At 41.4% G+C, this 13,403-nt stretch overlaps 1 protein-coding gene across 1 annotated transcript in view; it reads left to right on the top strand.

Moving 5' to 3' along the window:
- The window catches only part of ARFGEF2 (ARF guanine nucleotide exchange factor 2), a 2,106,550-nt gene that overhangs the window by 2,044,563 nt on the left and 48,584 nt on the right, over positions 1-13,403 (top strand). The window contains exon 38 of the mRNA XM_069651280.1: positions 7,175-7,292. Coding sequence (XP_069507381.1) covers positions 7,175-7,292 — 118 coding nt within the window. The remainder of the gene's footprint in view (positions 1-7,174; positions 7,293-13,403) is intronic.

Below are 13,403 nucleotides of genomic sequence, written 5' to 3'. Positions count from 1 at the left end.
GACAATATACCTACTGTCCCTGTGGTTTGTTTAGATACTGGTAACTGCTCTACTCATGTAGCCCAAGTGCATGCTACTTCCTCTGTTTCTATGTATGCCCCAACAAAGGTTGAGGAAAAAGAGATTGTAGATGTAAATACGAATGATAGTATGATTCGATCGGATTCATGTACCCCTAACAAAGTGCAATTTAGCACTACCTTGCAGAAGATGGCTGCATTAAATGCACAAGTCAATCAAACTATTAGTATGATGACTCCACTAGTATATGGCACAACAAATTTGGGCACCATTGGAAATACTAATAGGAGTTATCATACTAAAATAGATGATGATGTATCGGATGAGGCACCAATTGGAGCAATTCCGCGCACGCTTTCATTCTCGCCTGATCAATTTAATGTTTCAAATAAAGTATCAATTGAGGATCTTGAAGTAGGTACGAATAGTGTGCGCGGAATTGAAAATCAATCCCCAACCCCTCTTCCGGTGATCACCAAAATTTTAGATCTTCTTGACAAGGGTCACAAGCTCACTCATCTTGAATTAAAGGAAACTAAGGCCATCTTGCATTATCTTTGCTCCAAAATGGATAAAATCGAGGGGTTTATCACTGCAGTTGACACCCTAAGATCCATTCAATCTGAAATTAGAGGACAAGGCCATAGCAATGAAGAGGCAGGGAGGCACGTTTTATATGTAAACAGCTTGAAACAGTGCAATCAGGACGCATTAATTGAACCTGTGAAATGTAAGTGCGACAATGACTTGAAAGAAATTAAGGCATCAGTCGATGCACTGAATTTCAGAATTACAACTCACTTCTCCAAAATGGAACCTTTAATGCGGTTCCCTGATAGCCCATCTGCTCTCCTTGAAGAAATCGAATCACAAAAAAAACAGAGACAGAACACTGTGTTAATGAGGAACCTTTTACTTTTATGTCCCGTCGAGTTAAAAAAAATCACTTGCGAGCCGTTAAGAGATATGCTAAGCGTAGGAAGGAAGCACTATTACATAAGAATGATGGACGTGGAAAGGATACTTACTCGGTTCCTAGTATAGAATTAATCGATGAAGATCATATTGATGTAGGACAACTGTCCAAAGAAAGCCAAGATGCTCTTACCCCGGTTACTAATTCATTGGAGGAAGTAAGTCAAAACGGTATTATTACCAAGTCACTAACGATGAGTGCTGTCCCTCCTCAGATTGCTAATCTTAAGTCTGGCATCGTTAATCCAGTGAATAGTACATCTGAGGAAATTACGATTTCTAAACCTTTGATCAAATCAAAATTATGTGAAATGTCTCTAAAGGTGTTAGACAATCAGGACAACGGATGTGCAACAACTCTAATCGAACCTGTTATCGGCTCTGTAGTAAAAAGTAACTTAAGGGACTTTTTCCCGATTATAGGGAGATGTCGTACGATGAAAAACATTATTCACCCGGGCCCTCATGGTAGTGACAATTCGATTTCACTAACTAGGAAAACCTATAGTGAAGTATGTTCGAGGGATATGACTACTGAACTCTCTGCGAACAATATCTCCGAACAGCCCAAAAATATACCCTTAGTTGCTGTAAATGGCATTGGTAAAATAGGGAAGGTAGAGGTTGATGAAATAACTAATACCATAGAAGAGGAGGTGAATATGACTAAGTCGGTAATTGCAGTAAATGGCACGGGAAAAAGAACTACTTTGGTTGAGGCATCGGCCGTGCTTGATAAGGAGAGTCCTAAGTTCAGCTGTTTCGATCAAACTGGATCAATTGATAATGTAATGACTCCAAATCGTATATTTATACATGGCCCTGCGCAAAGCAGAACACTACCACAAAACATGAATACCAATCCTCTCCTGTATAAAAATGGCGAAGCCTCTGTAGCTCTGAGTAAAACTTTCCATATGGACAATCAGAACACAAACAATCATAGCAAGATCTTATTAAAACAACCTAATAATTTATTAATCAATCCTGCTGTTGAAGCAGGAACTCCAGTTGTCTCAGCGCCAATCTCACACAGGCCCTTGCAGTCAGATGAGATGAAGGAATACATTATAGGATTTGAAGGAAATGCTGAGGAATTGGTAGATAAACGTATTAATCGTTCATTTATCTTCTCCCTTTTCTCAAAAATACCTCAATTGAGAATGGTTAAATCCAATGATATTACCAGAGTCTCCCTGGCCAGAATCAACAACTTGAGGGCCCTATGTTATCTTAGTTCTGAGGCAGTAATGAAATTTATTTGGTCCAATCGGGAGGAAATAAAAAGAGAGGGTTTGGTATTACTTACCTTCGGATCCGAGGATGACGCTGCTCTATTCCTAGATCCACCAAAAGTGATCGATGGAAATTGTATTGATATGACCGTACCCATTGTTAAAACAAATATGGGCTCTGGACTTGATTTGGCTGAGATTCTGAAAGTTGTAGCTCAAACAAATGGCCTTCCTTGGCTGGAACCCATGCTCTTGGCCATCTTGTCTTCTAATACTACTTCATTACCTATAAAACCAGTCACATAGCTATCTAAACACAAAGAACTTAAAATCATATCCTGGAATTCGTGTGGCTTTGTGAACTTAATGAACTGGCATCTCAATCTTATCAGTGATGAACGACCAACTATAATCATAATTCAAGAGTCGATGAAAACAGAACCTCTACTTATCCCTGGTTATGTTACTTTTAACTCATTAGCTAAGAGACATTTATCAGGCCGCCCATCTGGGGGCTTATCGATTGCAATAAATACTTCATTTAAAGTCCAACCTAATTTAGTTTGGAACTCTCCGAGTTTACTAGGGGTTCATCTTAATATACCCTCAATCAGATATCCATCATTAATTATCATCTCACTATATTGGAACCCTGCCAATTTAACTATTGAAGAGATGTTTGACGATCTTGAAGCATGCTTGGAACTCTCCGCTAGTATATATCAGAACTGTGAGATCATTCTTGGTGGCGATTTTAATTGTGACTGTAGAAATGTGAATGAAACTAGTCTATCTAAACTCGCAACCTTAGCATGCATTAGAGGAGCCAAGTTTAGAGAACTCTTAACTGATTGGGACATGGATCTCTTGGCGACACACGATATGAAATCAAAAATTACATGGGAAAGAGGAGTTAAGAAGTCAATGATAGATTTTATCTTTGTATCTCGTAATCTTATAGCTTACATGGCCCCATTAGTAATAGATCCTATATTGATTGGTGATCATGCACAACTTATAACATCATTGAAATTGAAATGTCAATTGCTAGGGGCAAATAGTTCACTAACAGCAGTAGAAATTGATCGCCCTCAGCATTCAATCAGGTGGAACAATGGCTTGTGCGATCAGATTGTTAAACACATATCTCGAGAAACACTGCGAGTTGACCAATATGGTGCCAATTTAAGAATAAAACTATCTGATAGGGATTACTCCAAAATAGTTGACACCGTTTTGCTCAAATTTTGTAAAAACCGCAGTAGTGCGAAACATACTCATATCTACGATCAGAAATGCACACTGTTGAAAAGGGAAAAAAACAAAGCCCTAAGACAATTGAAATATAATGTTTTAGGCACTGAAAGACTCAGAGAAAGGCGGAATCAAATCACCTCTCAGTACAAACAAAACTTAAGATTCGCCCGGATCTCAAGACATAATGAGTAGAACTGTACTCTAATCCGTGCCATCACGTCACATGAGACTCGAGTTATATGGCGTACTCTAAAAGCTGACCCAAAAAATGCCGTGTTATCTATGCCGAATTGTATTTCTGATCAGACATGGCAGACGTATATAACTGCCAAATATCAACTACCTTATAAGTTCCAATTTCTTCATGGTATATTGTTAGACTCTACCAGGATCCCTCGGTTCAATTGGAGCATTAGTGACATAATTTGGGCAATCTCGAGGCTGTCGTATTCTAAGGCTGCAGGACCAGACGGGCTTCCCCCTTGTCTCTATAAAGCGGACCCTGCCATGTGGGCAGAAATTATAAATACCAAATTCGAAACCATCTTCAACTCTGGGGAAATTCCACCATCTTGGTTAACTGCAAACATAGTCCCCATATTTAAGAGGGGTGATCCTTCCTGTCCTGAAAATTATCGCCCGATTTCTCTAATCGATACCGAGGCTAAAATCTTTGCGATTCTACTTCTTCACGATTTGGAGAAAATTATTGAGTCCAAGGGTCTTTATTCTAAGTTTCAAACGGGTTTCAGAAAGAATATGAGTACCACTCTAAATGCAACTATCCTTGCGCACGTTATTGCTGGAGCAAAAAATAAGAACTCTAATCCAGTATATATCGCAATGATTGACATGAGTGCGGCCTTTGATAATGTTGTCCGCAACTTATTGTGGATGAAAATGTTGGCTTTCAGAATTCCAAAAGATTTAATGTATTGGATTATGAAATTGCACACCAATACATCTTATAGAATAAAAATATCACAGGACGGGGGCACCACAGCTCTAATACGAACAGCACTGGGCTTGAAACAGGGCTGCAACCTTGCAGCAACCCTGTTTAATCTATACATGGCGGATCTGGATAAAAACTGGGAAAATATTAACCTGTTTTCTGTGAAGGTTGGGAGTATATCTTTGCAATGGATCGCCTTTGCAGATGATATTATCTTGTTTGTCCCTACTCCTGTAGGTTTACAAAAGAAATTAACACTCTTTGAGGAATTTGCAAAGGACCATAATTTGACTCCCAACCCGGCAAAGACTGCCATTATGAAATTTGGAGTGAAGCAGAAAAAGGGCAATTTTAGATGGCATATTATGGATACGCAGATATCTTGTATTAACAACGCTATTTATTTGGGGTATCATCTCTCTGATCAGAATTCCATCAAGGTATGGACAGACATTATCAAATGCAAAACCAGGACACTCCTTTCGCAAATGAAAAGGATTTATACCCGGTTCTGCACATTTTCATTAACTTCGTTAATTGAATTTATGTCCTTGAAGACTGAGAGTATCATTCTTTATGCACTAGATATTTGTTTGTGTGATATGTCTAATATGTTGGATTGCTTACAAGGTTCACTTTTAAAAGCAGCAATGTTCTTGCCTATGTCCATTCCAAATGCCATCATACGTCATGAATTGGGGTTGGTGGCACTATCGTCTAGATGGAAATGGAGACAGTTATCTCATTTTGCAAAAATGAATTACCCACCGACTAATTCACTATATGCGGATTTGAATAAGATGCTGGGTACCCACTGTCCTCCTTCCTTTTATAATTATCAACTGAAAATGCAACAACTTTTAAGTGAAGTGAATATTACAGTGAATGATGTCCATCTTCGCCCGTGCCATGCAAAAACAAAACTTTTTGATTTAGACTGGTGTGTAACTATTGATCGGATTATGACATACAAATCTTATGAAGAATATGGTGCCTTTGTTAAACAGCGCATCCCTCGCTATGCACATATCACTTTATTCCCCTGTGAAACTACCAGGAAGGCATATATTCGATTTAGATTTAATCTTTACCATACTAGAGATAGAACAAAGAACTGGCGAACAAATGCCACCACATTTGCTGTGGGATGTCGATTTGATGAGTGTAATGAACCACACGAAACATTGAAGCATCTCATACTCTATTGTCCCCATTTTAACAAAATACGTACAGCAAGATTTATGAAATTTGTTGATATAGGGTTTGAGGATTGCCTCGAGTTTTTATGGTCTCGTATGATGCAAGGAGCTCACAACCGTTTAATTTATGAATTAGTAAGTTTTTGTAAGCATATAGAAAAAGAACTTATTTTGAGTGGAGAATGAAATGCCTAGTTGGTAAATTGATTGGTATATTTTCTCTTGCACCTGTATTTTAAATTGTATTTTAAAGTATTGTGTGCTAATGTAAAATAATGTAATTTCAAATGTTTAAATTTTTTTTTTCTTTTTACATGGATTTTAACTTGTTCTTTTGCAAAGGTTCTACTCGAAATTATTCTTGTAAATGAACTAAATGCAAATAAATAATTAAAAAAAAAAGTATTCCAAAGGGTGTGTTACTCTTGAACATCACTGGCAAAATGGGGGGCAGCTGACCAGGATAACTGTCTCTGATGTGGAAGCGCTGGGGGCACCTTTTTTCACACCATATGGGAATGTGCACAAATAAAATGGTTCTGGTAGAAATGAACACGGAAACTGTTGGCAACGATTGGGACGACAGTCCCTTGCAACCCAAAAACGGCTATACTTCAGAATCTGGGGGGAAACTGCGTTCAAGAGATGCAAACATTTTTTCCTATCCAATGCATTAGGACTGTCAAATAAACTTAATAGCTATGATGTGGGGATTGACGAAATGCCTACGTCTCAGCCAAAGGACTGCCGAAATGGACAGATGCATATCTCTCGAACGACGCATATACATGGCCTGGGGCTAACCATGGAAATTCACAAAAATATGGGGCGGCTGGCTGGGATAGGGGTAGGGATGAGAAGGGGGCTGGGAAAAGGGACTCAACTTAAAGCACACGAGAAGGACACTACCCGCATGGCCACCTTCACATTGTTGCATACAATTCCCAATAGGGGAGGGTTTTGAACCACTGCAAATACAGCCATGTGTTTTGTTTGTTTATGTAATGTTGATGAAAACAATAAAAAACAAATATTTTTTTTAAACATTGTTATGGTGTGTGCACACAAAACACATCAACATACCAGAGCCATGCTCTACATGACAAACCCTCCAAAGAACAAACCATGCTGCTTGTATCTAAGTAACCTAAAACTATGACTGTCATGTGTTTTTCCTCTGTTTGTGAAATTATGCATTGTCTGCATGTTATACAGGTGGTCCCAATTATCTTAATTGATGATGGCCATAGGTAAATATCCTCCCTTGCTTGTCTGAGTTTCATGTTTTTATGTCCCAGTTTCTAAAAGTGCTAAGGGCAGGTAGGTTTGTCCTAGTTACATTGGAATACACAATATTCCACCAGTTAAACCGAAATCTCGTTTGTAAATCAGGTCATAGATTTACAATAGTGCTCTCAGGGCTTTACCAAATGTATTCTGAGGAATGGAAAAACAAGCATAAAAGAACAGAAGTCCAGAATAATTACTTTAGGTGGCTTATGTGATCTAAGGTGTTATACATTTTTCCCCAGAGTATGCAGCGAAGCTCTTGCCTACTTTATTACGGTGAATTCAGAAAGCCATCGTGAAGCCTGGACCAATCTACTGTTATTGCTTTTAACAAAGACACTAAAAATAAGTGATGAAAAGGTAAGAAGCATTTAATGTTTAATCTTGTGTATAATGTAAAGAGAGGCATTTTCTTTCAACGTATTTGTGTTTGGATATCTCATGTTGATGCTGTAAATATATATTTATATTCTGTTTATAGCTCAAAAGAGCTTCATAACACTCACAAAATTCAATTTCAAGCATATTCAGAAATTATACATAATTGATCAACACTTAAATGCCTAAAAATTAATTGATTCAGATCTAGCATATTTACTTCGTATCATTTCATTATAGTTTTTAAAAAAAATTACGGTTTTGAAGCACATCAAGTAATAAAGTATGGCATGCCTAGTTAATGGGTTCACTGGTTAGTTTTATTGTGGAGCCCCCGAAGGACACATCCATCCGAACCAACCAACAGCTCACACTCTCACAGTTCTGGAATGCGGGGCACTCCAGAACCCCTACAGTAAGTATGTATGATTCCACAGCAAGTAACAACATACAACATCTTCCCCCTCCCTACACAATATAATGAATAACAAGATGCACAACAAGGAGAAAATGGGGATGGAAAAGAGAAAAACTTTAAAGGGTAGATTTGAAATGAAAATAATTCTCAAATGGATAAAACGGGCAAAGGATACATGGTGGTCACAGCGGACACTGTAAAACCAGCATTGAGGACGAAGTACATCACTGAAGGAAAGCTAATAATAAATAGTATTCTTTGAAGTTCTGGATCACCCTCCTGTTCTTCCTCAACAACTTGTCTCCTGCAGCACCAACCCTTGCTTTTAGTTCCTGAGTCTCTGCACCAAAACCAACAGGACAACAATATAAATCTTCTGAGCATCTAAGTTCTCATATGGACCCATAATATCAATTGCTAATTTGGACCACACTTGTTCCGGAATCTCCACTGGTTGTAAAGAAGTCTTCCTTGCACTCCTTCCTTTGTCACTGGCAGCGCATGTTACACAACTTCTGACAGCCTCTTCTATATCTTTCCACATGTCAGGCCACCAATAGCTCCCCCTCACTCTCCTTTTTGTGAGGCTCCAGCCTACATGACCTTCATGGGCCAAATTAATCATCCTCTGTCTTAAATCCACTGGAGGGACAATACGGTCTCCTCTGTATACACACGTTGAATCCATTGATATTTCATCCCTCATGTGGGAGTACAAACTTATACTCTGGTCGATTTCCTTCCACTCGCTATGAATGGCCTGTCTGAGGCAGGCCTGTTGAGGATCATCGGTTGCAGCTTTAATCCATTCCTCCTTCACAATGCCCGGAATTATAGCGGCCACAAGTTTTCTGTGTTGACATCTCCACAGGAATCTTCATCATACTCTCCACTGTCCTATGGCAGTATCGAAAAGCAATCAGCCATCATATTCAGTTTGCCTGGAGTATAACTCACACTAAGGTTGTATTGCATTATGTCCAACACCCACCTCCATATTCTTGGCGAGTTAAAATATGGAGTTTTGGAGTGTAAAACGTGCACCAACGGTTTGTGATCGGTCTTTAGAAAAATTGGCAAACCCCATATGAGGTTCCTGAAGTGCTTTAAGATCCATTTCACCCCCAGCGCTTCTCTTTCAATTGTTGAGTAATTAAGCTCTGCACCTTTCAGAATCCTCGAAGCAAATGCAATGGGAACCGAACCTTTCCCCTGGATTTGTTCCAGCACACCCTCCAACCAAATCTTACTGCATCTACGGAGATTACTGTCTTTGCCTTACAATCAAACATGCTCAACGTGGGAGCTTAATTGATGTCCTACTTTATCAGTTCAAACTATTCCTTGCATACCTCTGACCATGTGACTTTAGCACCTTTTTTCATAAATTCCCTCATGTTCTTAGTTTTTTCAGTGTAGTGGGCTAGAAATTTAGAATAATATTCGGTCATACCCAAAAAATTCCATAATTGATCCTTATTGCCAGACATGTTCATAATGGAGTTCACTAACTCTTTCTTGGGCTTTATCCCCTCAGCATGTATTGAGTGTCCAAGATATGACACTTCCTTCTGTTTGATCTTGCACTTCTCCATTTCAATGCGAGACCCCTTTCCTGGATGACTTGTATCACCCCCATTAATTTGCCATCATGTTCTTCTTCCGTTTCAGCTGAAACTGATATATCATCTTGGAAGCAGTAAATTCACTTGAGACTACCAAAAAGATGCATCATGAGTCTCTGAAAAACTGCAGCGGCAGAAGCCAGGACAAATGGCATCCTTTTAAACATGAATGCTCCGAGTGGGGTCATAAATGAAGTCAGATGTTTAGACTCCTCATTGAGCATGACCTGATGATAGGCTGAAGATATGTCTAACGTAGTGAAGTATTTTGCTGGAGCTATGGTTGTCAGTAATTCACCGATATTAGGCAAGGGATGCCTATCTTCCCAGATGTTTGCATTTAGGCCACAGAGGTCAACACACATTCTAATAGTACCAACAGGTTTCTGCACAAGCACAATTGGGGAGAGCCATTCTGAGCCCTCTTTGGGCTCAATTATTTCCTGCTCACAAAGCTAAGTGAGTTCTTTCTGTAAAGCATCCCTTCTTCCCAGTAGAATACTGTCATGATCTCTGCTTCCAATAGATCAGGACTTGCCCGACTCCCTTCGAAGCAGACCCATAACCCCGGTTCCGAGTGCCAGCCAGTCCCAATTGGGATCTTTTGGACCCTGTCCTGGCACCAGGCTCATAAAGATGCCCAGTCCCAGCGCTGGAAGCGCCGGGCTCATAATGCTTGGGTGGACTTACCTGCAGCAGAACATTCTGCTTACTTACCTGCCATCCGCCTTCGCCGGAACCCTGCAAAACAAGAGATATCATTACAAAAGACTTTTAAGACATTTGAAGTGCCCAGAACTTACCGTTCGTGCAGTTAACGACGGACAGCAGTCCTCTGAGGTCAAGAGGCCTGCACCCTTATCCAGTGAAGAAACTGGTTACGGCACCCTGCCCCGAGGCAGATGGAGAGCTCGGCGTTCACTTACCTAAGGTGAGGGCGTTAACCTTTGGGGTTCTACAGGAGAAGAGAAAGGGAAGAGGAGAGAGGCACCCAATAACCCCAGTTCATTAATTCCATATTTTCTATCTGCAGACATCTTACTCTTCGAGTCAGACATACAGTGCACAGAGGTCCAGCCCAAAGAGCCAACCGTGTGTTACACATCACCTTTGAAGATACGGCATTCACCCAGTCAAGACCGGCGCCTCTGCGGGAATCAGGTGAGCGTTACAGAACACAAAGCCCATCGCAAAACTCCCACCCAGGCGCTATGGAAACCTCGGATACCGACCAGCTAGCCCAGTTACTTGGGGAACTAAGAGCAGAAGTGCATGCAGCCCGTCAGGAAACGAATGCTCTAAGAAGGGAACTGATTATTTCCAAGGAGCGAACAGACGATCTCGCTAGACAATTGCTACAGTCACAAGCCGGACAAACTCCGTTACCCGCATCAGGGGCAAATCTTCCTTCAACATCCTCTACGAACCCAGTGCAGATCAACCTACCTGGGAATGTACCTCTGGCTCCGCCCGAACGATTTTCTGGTGACCCAAAGAGGTTTGCATTATTTATTAATCAGTGTCGGTTGCACTTCTTATGCCGGCCAGCAGCCTTTACAACTGATCAAGCTAAGGTAGCTTTCGTGCTTTCGTACCTTAGTGGCAATGCGGCAGACTGGTCGATCCCTCTAGTTAATCAAGATGATCCGGTTCTCCATGATTTTCAAGCTTTTCAGCTCAGTATGGAAAAACTGTTTGCAAGACATTCACAGGGGCAGGCCTTGGACAATGAGCTCCTTGCATTGCGACAGAGTAATCAAGACCTTTTGGCTTATATTGCGTCTTTCAACAGACTGATAGTGGAAACTCGATGGCCTGAGGACAAAAGGATTACGCTGTTTTATAGAGGTCTACGTGGAGAGCTCAAAGATGTGTTAGCCCAAGTAGTGAATCCCCCGCAAGACTGTTCGGACTATATTGACTTAGTCGTTCAAATTGACCACAGACTGCAGAACAGGAAGGCCGATCGTTCCAAGTTTGATGCTCGAGTATTTTCCAAACCACCAACTCCTACCAAAGGAGTAGACACCGGGGAACCCATGCAAATAGGGGGCCTGAAAGGACCACTAACACAAAAGGAGCGGGAAAGGAGAAAACAGCTGCAATTATGCCTCTATTGCGGAAACTCGGGGCACTTTCTTCGAGACTGTCCGGTGAAACCAGCCAAGAAGGCAGTAGGAGCTGCAGTTACCAGGGTCACAAACTCTTAGCACGGAAACGACCTCGCCCGACAAGAATAGAGGTCCTCTTGCCGAGCGTTAAAACCAGTTCCGTGACCTCGCATTTCGTGATACCTATGGTCCTCATTAGCCCTGAACATCCGGATCGATTACATGCGATTGAAGCTTACGTCGACAGCGGTGCCATCGGCAATTATGTGGATCATGAAATGGTTTTGAGGATGAATCTGACTCTTTGTCCAAAGGCTGTAAAGGACGTCATTACTACGGTGGATGGTACGGAGATAGCCTCCGGACCAGTAACGCATACCACCCAAGAAGTGATGCTAGTAAGTCAAGATGGACCCCATGAGAAGATCGTGTTCGATGTGATCAAGGCCCCTCAGTTCCAGATTATTCTAGGAATTCCTTGGTTAGAGAAGCACAATCCTCAGATCGATTGGCGAGCAAGAACGGTTCAGTTTCCAGAATGTGTCTCTACTTGTCACCCTCGACCTGGTGTTGCACTGGCAGCAATTTCCTCGGAGGCTCCTCAGTTACCTCCTGAATACCTAGAATTCCAAGATGTTTTCCGGAAGGATCAGGCTAACTCTCTACCTCCTCACAGGTCTTATGACTGCCAGATAGACCTGATACCTGGATCAACTCCTCCTTGTAGTAGAATTTATGCCCTCACCGAGCCTGAGAATCTTGCCCTCCGACAATACCTGGATCAATACCTAGCGAATGGGTTTATTCGTCCTTCCAAGTCCCCTGCTTCCTCAGCTTTGTTCTTCGTTCCAAAAAAAGAAGGGGACCTTAGAACTTGTATAGATTATCGCGCCCTGAACCAGATCACCGTCAAGAATAGATATCCGTTACCTTTGATCCCTGAACTCCTGGACCAAGTCAGAAAAGCATGCATATATACAAAGCTGGATCTTAGAGGAGCCTACCACTTGGTACGAGTAAAAGAGGGTGATGAATGGAAGACGGCCTTCCGCACCAAGTATGGGCTATTTGAATATCAGGTCATGCCCTTCGGACTTTGCAATGACCCGGCCGCCTTTCAATATTTTATGAACGATGTCCTCAGAGAGCTCATAGATGTGTGTGTTGTTGTTTACATTGAGGACATCCTCTTTTATTCTTCATCGGAAACTGAACATCGGAAACACGTGAAAATGGTCCTCGAGAGATTGCGTCAACACAAACTTTTCGCTAAGTTGGAAAAATGTGTTTTCAACGTGACTGAAGTTGAATTCTTGGGATTCATATTATCACCTAGCGGAGTGCGTATGGATTCAAAGAAGGTCGATGCAATTCTCAAATGGCCATCGCCATCCTCCGTAAAAGGTGTTCAAAGCATGTTAGGCTTCGCTAACTTTTACCGCAGGTTTATCCCCGAATTCTCTCGAATAGTCCAGCCCATCACCGCCTTGTTAAAGAAAAACAAACGTTTTGAATGGTCTACCGAGGCGGAACAAGCTTTCCAGAATTTGAAGACTAGATTTATCTCTGCACCGATCTTAAAACATCCTCGCCCAGAACTCCCCTACATCGTTGAAACTGATGCTTCGAGCCTTGCCATGGGGGCAGTTCTATCACAAAAGGACCCAGTAACCAATCAGTTGCATCCCGTGGCATTTTGGTCCCGCAAATTCTCGCCTCCTGAAATCAATTACACTATTACTGATAAGGAACTTCTAGCTATCAAGTCCGCCTTTAAGGCTTGGCGGCATTATCTTCTGGGGGCCCGACACACCGTTACTGTGATTACAGATCACCGAAACCTGCAATATTTGAAAACCGCAAAAGCTCAATCCTCTAGGCAAATCCGTTGGGCACTATTCTTTGCCGAGTTTGACTTCATAATTACCTATCGACCTGG

This window comes from Ambystoma mexicanum, chromosome 3p, assembly GCF_040938575.1.
Source record: "Ambystoma mexicanum isolate Mex_15411 chromosome 3p, UKY_AmexF1_1, whole genome shotgun sequence".
NCBI classification, from domain to species: Eukaryota; Metazoa; Chordata; class Amphibia; order Caudata; family Ambystomatidae; genus Ambystoma; species Ambystoma mexicanum.
Note: the sequence above shows the minus strand (reverse complement) of the source record. Positions and strands in the feature narration are given on the sequence as shown.